At 33.8% G+C, this 17,186-nt stretch overlaps 5 protein-coding genes across 6 annotated transcripts; 2 read left to right on the forward strand and 3 right to left on the reverse strand.

Annotated features, from left to right (window-relative positions):
- Positions 1–1,780: 1,780 nt before the first annotated feature.
- On the reverse strand, positions 1,781–2,844 carry LOC111318602 (dirigent protein 22-like). Its single transcript, XM_022921478.2, has one exon. The coding sequence runs from the start codon at positions 2,663–2,665 to the stop codon at positions 2,123–2,125; it is 543 nt and encodes a 180-aa protein (XP_022777213.2). The 5' UTR covers positions 2,666–2,844; the 3' UTR covers positions 1,781–2,122.
- Positions 2,845–4,263: 1,419 nt separating this feature from the next.
- Positions 4,264–9,201, reverse strand: LOC111274594 (IAA-amino acid hydrolase ILR1-like 4). Its single transcript, XM_022859348.2, has 5 exons — positions 8,589–9,201; positions 8,045–8,170; positions 6,164–6,478; positions 5,140–5,268; positions 4,264–4,908 (listed from the first exon to the last, which is right to left on the reverse strand). Exons 1-5 carry the CDS (start codon positions 8,949–8,951, stop codon positions 4,495–4,497), a joined length of 1,347 nt encoding a protein of 448 aa, XP_022715083.1. The 5' UTR covers positions 8,952–9,201; the 3' UTR covers positions 4,264–4,494.
- Positions 9,202–9,777: 576 nt separating this feature from the next.
- LOC149511257 (Mannose-binding lectin superfamily protein) lies at positions 9,778–14,127 on the forward strand. Of its 2 annotated transcripts, none has more exons than XM_022859351.2 (3): positions 9,778–9,813; positions 13,306–13,530; positions 13,625–14,127. In XM_022859351.2, the coding sequence occupies exons 2-3, from the start codon at positions 13,339–13,341 to the stop codon at positions 13,952–13,954; spliced, it is 522 nt and encodes a 173-aa protein (XP_022715086.1). In that variant the 5' UTR covers positions 9,778–9,813; positions 13,306–13,338; the 3' UTR covers positions 13,955–14,127. The 2 variants fall into 2 exon arrangements, with proteins under 2 accessions (XP_022715086.1, XP_022715085.1); XM_022859350.2 differs by lacking the exon at positions 9,778–9,813 and adding an exon at positions 12,963–13,172.
- Positions 9,795–12,833, forward strand: LOC111274595 (uncharacterized). Its single transcript, XM_089755597.1, has 3 exons — positions 9,795–12,019; positions 12,136–12,309; positions 12,426–12,833. Exons 1-3 carry the CDS (start codon positions 10,625–10,627, stop codon positions 12,654–12,656), a joined length of 1,800 nt encoding a protein of 599 aa, XP_089611723.1. The 5' UTR covers positions 9,795–10,624; the 3' UTR covers positions 12,657–12,833.
- Positions 14,128–15,780: 1,653 nt separating the features above from the next.
- On the reverse strand, positions 15,781–17,174 carry LOC111274596 (ESCRT-related protein CHMP1B-like). Its single transcript, XM_022859352.2, has 2 exons — positions 16,553–17,174; positions 15,781–16,223 (listed from the first exon to the last, which is right to left on the reverse strand). Exons 1-2 carry the CDS (start codon positions 16,875–16,877, stop codon positions 15,937–15,939), a joined length of 612 nt encoding a protein of 203 aa, XP_022715087.1. The 5' UTR covers positions 16,878–17,174; the 3' UTR covers positions 15,781–15,936.
- Positions 17,175–17,186: the final 12 nt, after the last annotated feature.

The following is a 17,186-nucleotide window of genomic DNA, read 5'->3' on the forward strand; positions in this document are numbered from 1 at the left end:
ATTCAATTACAATAAAAAATAAATTAAAATATACAAAAAATTTAAAAGTTTAAAATTATTTTCTAAGAAGAGAGTTGCGTGGCATTTGTCTATATTCATAAAATTACCATTTTATTCTTTTCATATTATAAATTTATTATTTTATTCTTCAATCAAAATAAAAACTAAATTAAAATATACCAAAATTTTTTTTTTTTAAATCAGATTATCATCAATTACTAGCCCTCACCACCGCCTCATCGCATAAACAACGAATCCAAAAGGACCAAAACCCATCCATAACAAATCTATACCCAACCAGAGCAAAACCAAAACCACAAATTTCATTCGTTTTATTTTCGATCATGTATTTTACTTGACTTAAAATTTAAAAATTAATACTTATCCTTGTTATTGTCATATGTTCAAATTTTTTACCACATAAATTATTTAATTATTAATGCGATAATGACCATGCGAACAACACTGAAATGAAATTAGTATTGATTTTGAACCATTTTCTCCTCTTCTACATTTTTCTTAAAGATAATGATTATAAATATGATTATATATTAATATACGGTGAAAGATTTGTTTGATTTTATGAAAATATTGTAAAAATATTGTAGAAGTGATATAGATTTGATTCATTGATGGGAGATAAAATTATACATTTAAAAATTATTTATTATTTAGAGTGTAAATCTTTAAACACTGATGCAAAAGATTTATCAAAGAGTATTTTTTTTCTTTATCGATTTTTTTCTCTTTTATTTTTTATACAATTCATCATATCATTTGTTTCATCCCATACAATTGCTGAATGCCATTTCTTTCATCATCATTTTACAATCATCGAATGCTATGCATGGTAAATTAAAAGTTTGAGTGTAACACTTTAATCTTACATTAAAAAATTATGAAAATCTATTTGTTATGTTATGTATGTAGAGATTTAAATTTATATTTGTGGATTATCATTTGGTAAAATAAAATCATAAAATTTTCGAGTCAAAATAGATAATATCTCATAAGCTAAGTACATATTTTCAGAAATAATATTACAATGGTTACCAATTAAATGAAAATTAAGTGCTACATTATAAAAATCACTTATAAAATCATAAGAATTAAATATCGTACGATAAGAGTCACTTATAAAATTTCAATATCTCGTATGATACTGATTTTATGATTTTATATGTATTTTGTATTACGTTTGATTGAAACATTAAGTTTTAATAAAAAAAAATTATGATATTTTAATCTTACATAAAAAAAATAATGAAGATTTATTAAACTACATATATATATATCTAAATCCATATTTATAAAACAAATTTCATGAAATATAATTTTAAAACCTTCAAATTAAAACAAATAATATCAATTAAATTAAGTGTCCATCTCCTCGATTAAACGGTTGGTAATATTTGAATTTAAACACCTTGCCTTCATTCTTAGGTCTGGAATTGGATCAGTTTCCTGATTCGGACAACCTGAAGAATACCAATTTCTTTCAAGATTTCAACAACCTTGTCAAGAGTAAGCTTCACCTCGACAAACATTTGGATCCATTCCCACTTCTTTAAATTCCAAAGAAGTTGCGATCAAAATCTGAGTAATTATTTTCCTATGTTCTTTCAATTTGAATATCACCATCATAAACATAGGTCACAACTTTGCCTAAAATACTGAATCGATTAACATAAAACATATATATACTGAAAATTATTTTTTTTTTTTTTGCTTTTTTAAATCAATCGGTTGACACAATCCTTACATACATTATCTTGGATTTGGATTTGGGAAAACAAAAGCATAGTTCACACTGATGACTTAACTGTCATTATCCGGATGTGACGTCAACAATATGTTATTGAAGGACTTTATGTAACAATTTTGAACTAACCGGTCATTGGTTAAAAGTATTTTTAACATATAATTAAGATATTGTATTTAATGATTAAAAATTTATGCTCATAAGAAGGGCGGGATACAATTACAAAGATATAAAGTCGAAAAGTAAAACTTTAACTTGCAAGACAACACAAAGAGACAAGGCACAATATCAAAATCCGGACAAAAATGGACGGTAATTTAATGTTCGTTGACAAAAATCACAAGATCATAGAGCATTAAACTAGTAGTGACGGACTGAAACATTGACGCGGAGAAGTGCGTAATAAGTAGACCGGTCGTAGGAAATAGTCTCGACGGTAACATAGCCCCTGGCATATCGGAATTTGCCCGTTCCGGAAACCACACCATATTCTCTGACGGCCTTGAATTGGTTGCTATTACCTTGTACCTCTATGGTGCTACCGTTGTAGGCCTCGTTGGTGAAGACAATTGAAAAGGACACATAAGCGTTCTGGCCATCCAAACCTGTGACGGATATACCTTGCCCACGTCCAATTGTGGCTGATGTGAGTTCCGGACCTTCTGTCATGCGGTCATCTGTCACAAGGAGTGTTCCAAAGTCGGTGACAGACCAGATCTTGCCAGGAAAGCCTACCATTGGAAGGCTACTGGCGTTAGGACCGCCTGAGTAGTCCTGAAAGTAGACAGTCATGTTGGTTTCTCTAAGTTCACCATCGGCCTTGGCTGGGAGGACCCACAACATCACCATAACTATGCCTGAAACAACCAGAAATAACATGGAAAAGTTAGTCCTAGTTGCCATATTTAAAAATCTAAATTAAAGCTTAAGTATCTGTGAAATGTGGAGATTGGAGACCAATACGAATTCCTTTAATTTATAGGGAAATTTATGGTTATGAAACTGAAAAAATCGATCAAAAAACCACATTCGCAAAGTCAACAGTATTTTAATTAATTTATTTTCAAAATTTTTTAATTTGAATTATTATTGTCTATATAAACAAGCAATCTAATTTGATATGGTTTTCTTCAAGATTATTAACCTCCTGTGGTTTAGTTTAGTTTTTTCTTTTCTTAAATGTTGTTGTCTAAATAAATGTAGCTCCATGCATAAAGTTCTCGGATCTGAAAAAAGGTTGGACCCACCACGTGGATTAGACCCATTGGCATCTTGACGTTGTTGTCTAAGCAAATACATAAGCAATATATTAATTAGTTGTGCAAGTTTTTCCTAGTCAATTGATATTGTCATAGTCAAATGCCTAAAATTTTCTGACTTGGACCATGATTTTCCATCTCAATGGCATCTTCAAAGTTCTCATCAATTGCAAAAACATGTAACCCACAAAAAAAAAAAAAGTCAGGACCGATCATACACATTACTACCTATATAATATATATATATATATATATATATATATATTTGACTTCAAACATTTTAGTTGGATAAATTTCCAAGCTAAATAATCCCTTAATTTCTGATAAAGTGCACCATCCGTATTTATAATTTGCCAAGATTAAGCAGTTATAGTAAGCAGTCACCCTAGCTGTTCAAAGAAGTTGGGGGGTAAGCAATATTGAGTTTCGTTGGACAAAAGAAATTATTAGAATTGTTGAACAAGTGATAGGAATTTTCTTTTTAATTTCAATAAATTATGATCATATTGTTTTTAATTACACATGCATGCATTTATTTCTTAAAAAATAGTAAAAACTATTGAAGTTCACACCGTCCATTGATATTTGATATAACCTCTATACCATTTATTTTTCAAATTTTACATACCCAAAATTATAAAATGCTCTTTGGGATTAAAATAAATAAAAATAACTTGGGATATATTTAATTTGTGGAAATATCACTCAAAACCAAATAAAAGAACAAGTGAAATGAATTTTCTTTCAATGGCATAAATGTACAAAAAAAAAAAATCACAATATCATCTTAGCATTTGCTATATGATAGTCCGATTAATTAAAAATTTATATGATAAGGCATATATTTACCCTAAAAAAGAATTACTCAAAAAATCTATAAAAGAAAAACTAATTTCATATGAGTCTGCACGACAAGTCACAATATAAAAACCCCACGAAAAATGTGAACAAAAAAAATTATTTTCATTGACTAACTCAGGAAACTAATTAACTTGAATACAGATATGCATTTAATTTTTTTTTTTCTATTTTGGAAGGGTGGGGTTGTTAGAACATCAATGATCAATCTTATTTAGAATTGAATATTGAAAATTTGAATTAGCCAATCATAAAGGACTAAACTTGTAATGATAAGTTTAATTCAATTTATTCATACAACTTTTTCAAACTACAACCCCTTTTATAAATAAATAAATAAATAAAACTTTATGGCGATGGATTGAAGTATTGAAGTGGACGGGATGAAGGAAATAGTCTCGAAGGTAACATAGCCCCTAGCATTATAGCAAAAACCTCCAAAGGAAGGGGGAAAAGAAAGAACAAATAGTTAAAGGACATTGTAAATTGTTATTTCGGACACTTTGATTAATGAACTTGAAGCATAAGTTTGATATGTTCAACTAAAACAAGGTTGTATCTACAGCAGCAGCAGCACTATTAAGTGCCAACCCCAGTAAGGACGGTCAAGATTCTTCACAGTTCATCATGGGAATTTTCCAATGGCGAATGATTTTTTGGCTCTGCTGCAAGGAGATACCTAGCGGCCAATGATGCATGAAGTGCAGCTCCATAAGGAAGAACATCTTCATTGATCATAAAGTAGGGTGAACGAAAATATTTGAGTGGTGGACTGTCCTCATTTTGCATTCCAAGGAAGAAGAAATACCCAGGAATTGCCTCTTGGAAAAATGAAAAATCCTCAGATCCCATCTGTGGTTGCATGTCTTTAATTTTGTCAGTGCCAAGCATATCCCCTGCAACTTTCTGGAACAGCTCGTGCAAGTCCTTATTATTTATGGTTGGAGGAAAAAGGGGTACCGGTTTCTTGTTTTCGTAGAAATCAACAGTCGCACTGCACCTCTGAACAGCAGCTTGCCCTTTGATAACCTGTCATTTGAGCAAATCAGATTTTTGGGATTGTAAAATTATAAACATATTTGATTAGTACTACCTTCAAAATGCAGGAAATCTACGAAAAAACAATATATGAACCTCTTCCAAAACATTTAGTTGTTCACAAGGTTTTTCATTTAATGCTGGAGTACTTTATTTTATTTTGTGTAGTTTAAAAATTGCTCAATGATTTGCAAAATTATTCAAAATATCTAATTTATGTACCTCCTCAATCCGCTGTTTAAGTTGCAATAAACTTTCTTTTGAAAATGCTCGGAAGGTCCCACCAATTGTAACGGAATCAGGAATGACATTGAAAGCACCACCTCCTTGAAATTTTGCAACAGTCAGCACCTACAAGGAAATGCTTTGTTAAAGTAGATCACAGAGTATCACAAGAAGCACATAGTTTTTTGGTATGTTGAGCCAGGGAAAATATGTAAATAGAAGGAAAAAGTTTTTGTGATGAATATTAATGGAGTGGAAGGATGACTAAAACATCATAAAGTAAATACGGCAGAGTAAAGAAAACCTAAGAAAAGTAATCGAACTTTCACTAGATTACAAATTATAAGTTAATTTTCCGAATAAGGATACATAAGATCCAAAGCGGACTTTTCTTAGAATGATATTTTAATAAATATAACATGTTTGAAATTGAATTGTCAAAGGGAAACCAAAATTTTAGAATATCTCTCTTTGCATTTTTAATTTAGAGGGAATTTAAGAACTTGTTGAACCTAGAGAGTTCCTCCTCTCATCAATGGATCAGGAGTTTAAAGCTGCTTTTGCTCCCTCAGTGTTCTGCTTTAACATTATTCGCACCTTCAGGCCTTGTTTCTGTTCCCCAAGCAGTAGTTTTAGGGACAGGTTCATAGGGGTTTAGTAATTTCAGGTTCTATATAAAGAAACATAACAGGCTATTAACAAAATCTACATAAAACCATTGCTAAATTTTCTTAATCAAGCAGTTTAAATGCACCACAACACCAACAACCCTTCAAAATGTAAATGCAAGTGCACAACATAATTTCTCAGAGCTTTCTTGACGGATGGCAAACAAGACCATTCATTCACAAGAACATTGTAGCAACTTGTTGCCTGATAACTACAATTACTCAAATCAAAGTAAATTGTTGCAGCCAATAACAGCATTAAAAAAAGGCTTAGAAAGATAGCCAAATCATTTCCTAATATGCACAGGAAGCAAAGGATAGAATGCAAGAAGTAATGGAAGGAAGAAATGTACCTGGGAATCCAGTGGATCAGCTTCACGTGAAACAAGATGTTGTAGGCTAACAACAACATTAGAGGCTGCCAAAATTGGGTCTATTGAATGCTGAGGAATGGCTGCATGGCCTCCTTTTCCGCTTATTACAGCATCAAAGAAGCCACTACCAGCCAGTAAAGGACCGGACCTGGAGGCCACTGTACCAATAGGTTGATCTGGTGCAACATGCAGCCCAAAGATTGCATCAACATCCTCTAACACACCTTCATCTAGCATCTTCTTTGCCCCTCCACCTCCTTCCTCAGCTGGTTGGAAAACAAGAACAACTGTACCCTGATTAGGAAATAAAACGGAACAGCATCAAGCATCCATAAGGAAAAAAAGGAAGCTAACAGCCTAACACAGTTAAAAACTTTCAAAGGACAATATGAATAACAATAGGAGAACTGGTCCTGGCTGCAGAATCACAGTCTAGATTGACATAGGCTAGATGTTCTGCTGTCTTTCTTCAGTTATGTGAGAAGTTTTTCACTAGACAGAGTTTCAGTTTAGGGGTTTATCTATTGTCAGTCATAACAGTTTAGGGGTTTATCTATTGTCAGTCATAACAAGGAATAAAGTTTCTAACAAACATCCACAACGAACAAAAAGTATCCAACAATCAGATTTTGTTTTAGTACCTAAAAATGGTTACAAGATCACGAAAACTAGTCAGAGAGTTATCTTGCTGAAACAATCAGATTTTGAAACAATTCTATATTCCTATTATATATCAACACATTGTGCTTTATGGCATTCCCTCACTTCTGAACTTTACTGCATGCTCCTCCTCTACCTCAATTATCATAGCAGAGAAAAATTCATACTAGGAGATTCCATCAATCATATCCAATAAAACTTATACTGATGTTCCATGATACATTACACTATCACAGACACAGTATATGCCTTAAAACTAGTACCTATGCTAAAAACCCAACAGGTAAGTTGGCATGGCAGCTGATTTACCAGATAAATTGATAAACAATCCTTTATTACCTTACCAGAAAGTAAGTTATCACATAACATGACAGCAAGCCAAGAAAAAAGTCTAGGTCTCCATGAGAAAAACTGTACTAGCAATGCAAACAACTTAAGAAGAGAAGAAACCCAATTTTGACTTTGAAGAAACTTTTTCCATCCACACAATAATCCCCTCTCATAAGGCAATTTTACATTCATTATCCTTTTCTCCATTACAAAAATAATAAATCTCCAATTAAAGAGCAAAATTGTTGCTCCCTAGTTCCGCATGTCCAATATCAATGAAACATTAAACACTATTATTTTTTTCCTAGAAAAACTAACAAAAAAAAATACTTTTATAGAAATATTTGTTCCATGATGCTTGGTAATGTCTTCATGATTCCACCCAATGATTTTCCAACTAAGTAGATTGCTTCAGTTAAAAAATTCTATGAGCAGAGCATCCCAGGTGCAGTGATAATTGATAATCTCTTTAGTTTTGAGGTTCAAAAAATAGTACTCTCTGCCAGAGAAGCATAGAATGGCATTTGATAAACAAATGTATTCATTATCATTTCCTTCATATCATATTTTAAAAGGTGAAATTAGCAATTTTGAAATGCTAAAACACTTCTAATTAATATGATTTATGTTATGGAAGGAAAAGAACCGCCGGAACTACCAGCAAGGCCTAAAAAACAAGCTACAGGCACCACAGAATTGGATGCAGATACTCAAATTAGCATCAAATTTGCTCAAGTGAAATTGTACTTAGCACCCTTACTATGCAAATCCTAATCAGGCCAGCAGTAATTCAGTCATAAACAAACTATAAAACATAAAGTTTGGGTGTAGCAAATATGAAATTAGCAAGAGAAAATTGATGTGACACACCTTTAACTCTTCAAGATGCTCTTTTAGTATTTTTGCAGCACCAAGAAGCATTGAAACATGAGCATCATGCCCGCAGGCATGCATTTTCCCCGGATGTTTACTCTTGTGCTCCCACTCGACCAGTTCCTACACATTTTAACAGGCCATTAATAGAAGTTCACAGCTGATTCCTTTCTTCATACGATACAAAGTTGAAGAAGAAAAATGGAAAGCAAACATCTTTCTGATCATCAAACACAATCTGCATGCCAGAATTCAACTAAAATCATCCTGGTTTACGAAAACCAAATTTCATATTAGCACAATTGGAAAACCAAAAGAACAAATTCAACATGCTAAAGTCATACAGTGCCTAGAATTGAAATATTAAGATCAATCCCTATACGTCAAACTTTTAGTGAAAGTAAAACAAATCAATAAAATCACTCAACTATTCAATAATTAAGCCTCATCTTTGCAGATTTAGCTTGAGACAAGACTAACTTTCAAAAACCAGAATTTCAAATGAATCCAAAAAGATATGAAAAAAAGAAATTATTCAAACCTGCATAGAAAAAGCATCCATATCTGCCCTTATTGCAACAAAAGGAGGTTTACCAGTCCCAACAAAGCCAACAACACCAGTAACTGAAACTGGGTATTTATAAGGAATACCCATTTTATCCAGTTCTTGTCTGATCAGCTTACTTGTCTCAAATTCCTCATATCCCAATTCAGGATTCTCATGTATCTTCCTCCTAATGCCCACCATCCAATCAACAAGCTCCTGTCTTTTAGCAAAATCAAGGAACTTCTTGGGGATTTCGGACAACCCATTTGACGAGCTCAAAGAAGAAGATGACAAAACAACTGTTGGATTAAGCAGATGCAATATCAAAAACAAAGAGACCAACTTGGAGAAACTCATGCTTGTTTTTCTATGAAAACAAGTTTAAAGCATGAAGTTTTAGGACAAAGAAGAGAATCTTTAGCTAAACGAAAGGTGGGTTCTTGATGTTTTTTGCTGATAATTATTAAGGAATTTTGGTTCCTGGGAAATCCTCAGCACTAAAATGTACTGAAATTTCGAGGTAATTTAAGATAAAACTCAAAAAAAAAAAAAAGATACTGTTGCATACTTGCATTTGAATATCTGAATATATTTTATTGTCATACTCAAGAAAGATTCAATATAAAGTTTTCAATATTTAAATCTTTAAAATAAAGTTAAAATAATAAAAAATCCTTAAAATTTATTTTTTACTTAGATAAAATCTATATTATTTATTTTAAATTTTAATTTGTATCCATTATAAGCCTTGTCCTTTAATTTATATTTAAATAAAATTTTAACAAAATTAATATTTTTGTTTAAATTAAAAACATAGTTGAATATAAATTAAAGAATAAAATTTTATTTGAACATAATTAAAATATAAATATTTATTTAAATAAAATGTTAAATTTTAAATTTTTTTTATATTTTAGCTTTAAAATATTCTTTAAATAATATAAGATGGAGGGTTTAATTATTAACCCAAACAATTCAATTTATTTAATTGATTAATCTTTGACTAATAACTTATTTATTTATTTGGCCATTTACTTTTGCTAAGCCCAAGGCTTTAATTTTAGGCTCTACCAACCATTTTAAGGTGAAAATATTGGGCCCAAGCAACCATGCATGAATCGTTATATATAAGGGCCATCGCTTTGGCACTTTATTTACTCTTTTTATCTCTCGCTTTGAAGCTTGGCGGCAGTGTTCTTCAAAGCCTCTGCTTAGCGAGGTATGTTTTCCTCCCTTCCACACTTCCTTTTTCTTTGTATGTTACCTGTTTGGTTCCCGAGAAACCATGTTAAAAGAAAGTTTAAAATTTAGACTTTAGAATCGAAATTGTGTGAAACCCAGATTAGAAAAACATGACCCTTTTACCCGGTTAAGACCAAACAAGCTTGAAAGTCCCTTTTTTTGTCAGATTTCTTAAGGCTGATGAATTTGATCAAGAACCCTTTATTTTCTTTTTTTGTGTTTTGATTAAAAAATAGTTATGTATGTCATTCATTATTATGAATACAAAGTCATGTAGCAGTATTAGAATTCTCATTCACCAGCTTTAATAGAATTCAGGTTGCAATCTGAAAATTCTCAATTATATAAATTATAAATATACAGTATTATAGTAGATGAGATGTTAGAAAAGCAAATTTTAGCAAAGTGACTTTAGTTTTATTGTAGAACTAATATGCAAGTGAACTTGAATTTTCCTCACTCTGGGACTTTGATTATGGCATTTTGGTTTAACCTCTGAAAATAGGCTCTCAGAGAATTGTAATAATTTGTGATGTTTTTACAGGAACTTAAGGTTCCTTACGTGTAAAAGTTTTCCCTTCCTTTACATAGAAATATATTTGTCCATTGCTTCTTATATCCTCTTGTTTTATTTTGGTTAATTTTGGTTCCTTCAATCCCATTATTGTCCTAAATGGAGGAGAAACCCCTTTATGAAATGTATGACAAAATGAATAGATTCCTAAATAGTGGATCGTATTGATTTTAAAGAGAATCTGTCTACAGAAACCTCTGAGTAAGTAACCGTCATGAAGGAAAGAGAAAAGTACATCACGGTGAATGAGAGAATAGAATTTGCTGATCAGATGTCCCGAGAACCAGGTGTTAAAACAAAACGAAAGAGAGAGGATTTAAACATCATTAATGGCAGTTCTAAGTCTAGAAGGAAGGGAATCAGTAAGGAAACCAAGATCATGGAACAAAAAGTTGATAGGGTGGATTATATCTCACAATTGTCTGAACATATTATCCATCACATCATCAGTTTCCTGCGTTGTAAAAAAGATGCAGCTAGAACGAGTATCTTGTCAAAGAGATGGAGAGATATGTGGGTTTCTTTCTCAAATTTAGTCTTTGATCAACGGAAATTCCATGGACAAGTGAGACGTTTAGAAACGCTTTCTGAAGAACAAATTCAGAAAATCAAGAATGTGGAGATGTTTCGAAATTATGTTGATAACACTCTGCAAAGACATGTGGAGCTAAAAGATAGGAGTATACAGAAATTTGTGCTTCATATGACTCACTATAATTCTGAACTGACTACTTGTATGGATAAGTGGATTGATTTGGCGCTAAAATACAATATCAAAGAGTTAGAACTCCATGTCCCTGGGTATTTGCATGGATGCTACAGATTACCTCAATGTGTATTTGCTGCCAACACAATAACTGCATTAAGGGTTTATGGGTGTAAGTTGCGACCTTGTAATAATCTAAAACTTTCTAATCTGCAAAAAGTTTGCCTTGTAAAACTCTATGTCAATGAATGGATGATTGAGAATCTGATCCGTAGCTGCCCTCTGCTTGAGGATTTTAGACTCATCTACCCTATTGGATTAAAAACTTTTAAGGTTCCCAATCTTCCTAAACTTAAAAGGGTTGATTTGCACACTTGCTCTGGGCTGCGGGAGGTTAACCTTCAAGCATCAAATCTTGAAACATTTTGGTATCTTGGGAAGAAATATTTGCCTTGCAAAATTGAGTTGTCCACATGCAACACCCTTAAGAATTTGACATTAGAGGATGCTAAACTGAAGGATGAGTTGTTTCAAAAACATCTCTCTTGTTTCCTTGTCCTTGAGAAATTGGTTCTAAGCAAGTGTAATGCCTTGGAAAATATTATAATTTCAAGTTTTAAGCTTAAGACACTTATTTTAAGAGAATGCAAGCAGCTAGAGGAGGCAGATATTGATACCCCAAACCTTCTTTCATTCGAGTACAAGGGTGATAAGATGCCCTTTTCTTCCTTGAATCCTACAAGTTTAAAAGAAGCTAAGCTTTATTTTAAACCATCAAGACCAGAAGTTAATACTAGATTCCACAAAGGAGATGATCATACTCCTTGGTTTGCTAAATTGCAAGCATTTCTTGAGAGGTTTGATTACTCTAGAGGATTGAAACTCATGGCCCGCTCCAATAAGGTATCTTCCTTTTGGACTTTACTTTTTTGCTATTTTTATGAAGGAATAAATGTGTTACTATCCACATCTAGCATCCTCACAAATTTCTTCTATTTTGCTTGTCATTGTTTATCAAGAATATTGTCGTTTATGAAAAACCAAAGGGAATTTTTCTTCCGCGTGTCTATGATCTCAAACTTGACGTGGTCAAGTCATCAGTAGCTCTTGAGGATCTGTTGGATGATATTTTACGAACATGGCATCCAGAGACATTATCATCATTGTCAATTTCCAGAAGCAATCTCCCCAAGGTATGGCTTTGCAGCCGAAGGTTTCTATGTGTATGCACTCATGTATTTAATAACGTTTTTTTCTGAGAAATGGGAACCTATTTTAACCGTACACTTCTGTTTTTCCTGAGTTACAGCTAGTACGTAAGAGACTAATAGGCAGAGAGAAGGAGCCCAGCTGCTGCACATACAATATTCCCGGTACTAAATGCTGGCGGCACTTTCTGGAATATGTCAAAACTGAGAACCTTGTCAATAACAAAGATACGTCTGAATGGATTGCTTGGTTGAGGTCATCTCGATCTATGTTCAAAATCAATTGTTTCAAATTAACTTGGAAATCCCGGAAACATGTTAGTCAGGAATAGACTAATGTTTAATTGAATATGATCAGACTAGAGTTTGGAGGGTTTTTTTTTTTTTTTTATTGTATTGGTATTGTTACTGAATTTTTATCATTGGGTCTGTACTTTTTTGGTTGTGAACCCATTACATGTTTTTGTTAAACAGAAACTCCAATACCTACCACAGGTGCTTTATTTTAATCTCTTAGGAATTTACTGTGATGATTGGTATCATATTGGCAGCAACAGACAGCTGGATTGCTATTATTGCAACCGAATAAATAAAAAATATATATATTTGTTGAAATGTTTTCTGATGAAAGAAAAAGCAGAGGGAAAAGCTATGGCGTAAATCCCAATCCTCTGAAGGAGCAAATGGTATCTGATTCCAGTTTCTGTCTATATTAGAACCACTTTCCACTCTTAGTATTGCCAATACCCCAAAAAAACTAGACGGTTCCTTAGTTTAAGGAGAAGAGCAAAGCTCATCTTTTATTCTGAATTCAGCATCCGATCTTCCAACTTCTGCTGGTTGATATGGTGAGAAATGCTAAATAACTTTCTTTCTCTCATTCCAATAATATACATATAGTGTTTACATTTCCCTGGTATTTTGTTCAGTTCTTAGATTTTGAACATGTAGTTGACTTCCATAATTTACATGCATGTATAGGATAGTGGCAAGGATCAGGCCAGTAAGAAAAAAATGAGTGTGGTCGTAGGACCATGGGGAGGAAATGGTGGAGATGCTTGGGACGATGGAGCCTATCATGGGGTGAGAGAAATCACTCTTGTTTACGACCGTTGCATTGACTCCATGAGAGTGATTTATGATAGGAATGGAAAGCCTGTAACAGCTGAAAAACATGGAGGTGTAGGAGGAACCAAAACGGCTGAGGTTAGCTCAATATCTCTATTCTTAACCTTTTTTTTTTTCCTGTTTTGATGTGTTCCAATCATACTCAAATTCCATTGCTTGGTTTACTTTCCAGATTAAGCTAAAATTTCCAGAAGAATTCTTGACCAGTGTAAGTGGTCATTATTGTTCAGTGGTTCATGGCGGTAGCCCTGTGATTCGATCACTCACCTTAAAGAGTAACCAAAGAACGTTTGGTCCATATGGAGTTGAAGAAGGAACTCCCTTCACCTTCTCCGTGGAGGGAGGGCGAATCGCGGGTTTCAATGGAAGAAGCGGATGGTATCTTGATTCAATCGGATTTCGTTTATCTCGTGTTCAATCCCCGAAACTCTTTCAGAAGGTGCAGAAAGGGTTTCGAAGGCTTACCAGTAGTGTCACAAAATCCTCTGCCAAGGAGAAATAGTCAAAAGGCTCCTTTCATACATGGAGGGGCAAAGTTCATCACTAAAAAATGAAACTATAGCTGCAAGCGCCCAAGAGTTGAAATCATACAAGCTTGTTTTTTATATATTGTGAAATTTTGTTATCTTTGGTATGGTATTTGATGTTAGTAATGAGTTGGATTAGTTTTTTTAACTTGTGTTTTCATGAAAACGAGCAAAGAACGATAAAGGATCCTAACTCTCTAACCATACACCCTTCAAGTTAAGACTGGAAAGGAGGGAGATCAGTTTCATCGACTTTGGCAAATGAAGAAGAGTAACATCACTAAGTGGATGTCCCATATTCCATATTCACAGAACCAAGTTCGTGGAATCAGTACTCTTTAATGGAAGTCCCACATTTGAATATTATGATACCATTTCTCTCCTTCACTAAATCAAATTTGGCTACCTCACACTGGATAATTCTTTTTTTGAAGAAAGTTAAAGCACAAGAAATATCTCCCCCCCCCCCCCCCCCCAAAAAAAAAAAAAAAAAAAGTGAAAAATAACTAGTCGACAGGTTACAACTTACAAGACAAGATAATATTGGGAGAAAGCTTAAATGGAAACTACTTGCCAACTAATCTGAGAAACGTCCTTGATAATAATCAGATCAAGAATTTGAGATTCAATTCAATCTTTGTTAAAAGTTTTTTAAAGGTGAAGCTAGCCAAAATTCTCACTCCCTGCCTGCTGCCATCCCTTCTCAAAGGTATTTGCACTTCTTTTTTTTTTTGGAAGGTGGGTGGGGTAGAAAGGAAAGATGGACATAGGAAAAGAGTTGAAAAAATCTTTTATTGTTTCATAAGTAAAAGCAAAATGGAAGTGAAGAAAAGTAATAAAACAATCATTTTTATAATTTACCTTCTCTTTTTTTCTTCTTCTATTTTTCCATCTCATATGCTTTTTTGAGTAAAAAAAAAAATAAGTTTCACATATGTCCTTTATTTGTCCCCGCCCCCAATTTTTCCTCCATCCTACCAAATTAGCGATCATTCCTTTCCTCTAGTTTGCAACAGCTGGGATATGCTGTTGGTCAAACTCGACATAACTTCAATTTGATACTCGTTCATCATGTTGGATTAGTTCTCCAGTTATCCCCTAACATTCACTCTCAAAGGAAGTTGTAAGCAGTGGAAGAGATAAGCTGCTATGACAAAGCTGCAAAGGTGACACTTCCTCAACAGAGTTGCAGCGCTGCTTCCTCCACAGATGAAACTCCAACACACAACTATCGAGTTACTTATGCATGCTATCAACATATACAATGGTCAATTTTCAGTTGATCTACCTACAACTATCAAGCTACTTACTAAAAACCATATGAAAGTGTCGGTCTTTTCTAAATTCACAGTTTCTCTTTCTATGATCTCAAACCTCAAGGTCACATTGGCCAAAAAAAAAAACCTTAAGGTCACAAATCCTAGGAGAAGGGAAGATCTTAAATTGATGCCAATAAACATCAGCATAACACTAGAGACCACATTTCTACATTAAGCAAAAACATATTAGATGAAAGACAATCAGCCAACCAAATAATGGTGATCCTAAATGCTTATGTTCAACAGCATTTACCTAATCCATTCACTTGGTTGAACCACTTATCAACCCTCACAAGCATAAATACCTTCTTTAACCATAGGATTAAGCTCAAACATCATGATCTCAAACATTGACAACAACACCAACCTGGCAACCTCTCTACCAATGCATTCACAGAGACCCAATCATCCTACATACCACATTCTTACAGGGATTTTGGAGAAAATTTACGGTTAAAATTCACACTAAAGGCATCAGCTCATTTAAATGAAACACACACGTCATATAACGTCAGAAAGTAAAACCCAATTCAATCAAATTTATACATAGAATAAGATCTTCAAGCAGCAGTTATAATCCCAAATATCATAGTGTTATTATATATCACAAGCTCATTCAAATGGATTCCACCATTTTCTTAACCTCTAGCCTTAAGCTCTGCAAGCCGCCTTGACAAGTCGTCCTCATCAACCTTCTCCTGTGTCTTGGTTGAGACAGCATGAGATGCTGGCTGCGGTAACCCGACAGAGACCTCCAACCCATAATCATCAGCCACTTGCTGCATCAAGCTGTTGACCTCACCCTCTGGTGTGGACAATGAAGTAGAGCCAGCCATAGCACTCTCCATAAATTCTGCCTGGACCTCCATGTTCACAAACTGCTTCTCGAATTGATCCATTGTCTCTGACATTTTCTGCAGATTGCCTGCAACATAAAAAGAAAAAAAATCCCCTCAAATTTGACCATGTTCACATCCAAATTAATTTACAGTATAGGGAAAAAACAATACAATAAAAATTACAAAAACAAATGAAAGAATTTTACTTTAAGCTAACACCTCCACAATATTTTTACTTTGGGATAATTTACCCTAAAATTCCCCCCAAAAAAAATTTTTTTTTTGGTTCTCCTTCAATTCAACACTAAACTTTCCTAGTTATTAATTCCCCCTAAAAATTATTAGCATTCCCAATAGCCACCAAAAAGAGAGAGGAAAAAGGATTTAAAAAGTAATATTTTTACGGAGAAATTACCCGTGGCCAAGGAAGATTCCAGTGACTTGACGATATTGGCCATGGACTTGTTGATGGTGGTCATCTTAGCCTGGGTATCGAGCCTGGCAACCACAGCATCGAGTCGCGAGGCGAGCCGGAGGTAGTTCATCTGCTCAGTACGCTTGCGAATAGCATTCTCGGCATAGATCCGAGCTCCATCCATATTACCTTTCTCGATCGCCTTCTTCACCTTCAATTTCTCGGATTTCTCGTCCTTTTCGCACTTCCTCGCCTGGCGTTGGAGCGATTTGGACGTGAACTTCAGGTCCATGATCTGGTTCAAGAGCTTCTCGGTGTTTCCCATGGCTGGATTCTTTGTTTATTTGCAGAGAAAGACTAGATTTTGAGAGGAATTTGAAGAAACTAGGGAAGAAGTTTGGGGTTTTTTTTTTGTGTGCGTGTGTTTTGCTCTTGTATGAGATCTTGATTTTTGGGACGGTTCAGGGAAGATGCGACGAAAGTGGAAAGGCAGCAGCATAAATGGGTAGGCCCAACATTATAGACAATTTTTAGGCCTTAAATTACAGAGGTTTCCTTTTTCTTCCTAAATAAGAAATTAAAAAAAAATTGTGTAATCACAATTCATAATATAATTCAGTTTTTTATATATTTT

Source organism: Durio zibethinus, chromosome 26 (genome assembly GCF_047325235.1).
Source record: "Durio zibethinus cultivar Kanyao isolate XHJ-2024 chromosome 26, ASM4732523v1, whole genome shotgun sequence".
Lineage (NCBI taxonomy): Eukaryota > Viridiplantae > Streptophyta > Magnoliopsida > Malvales > Malvaceae > Durio > Durio zibethinus.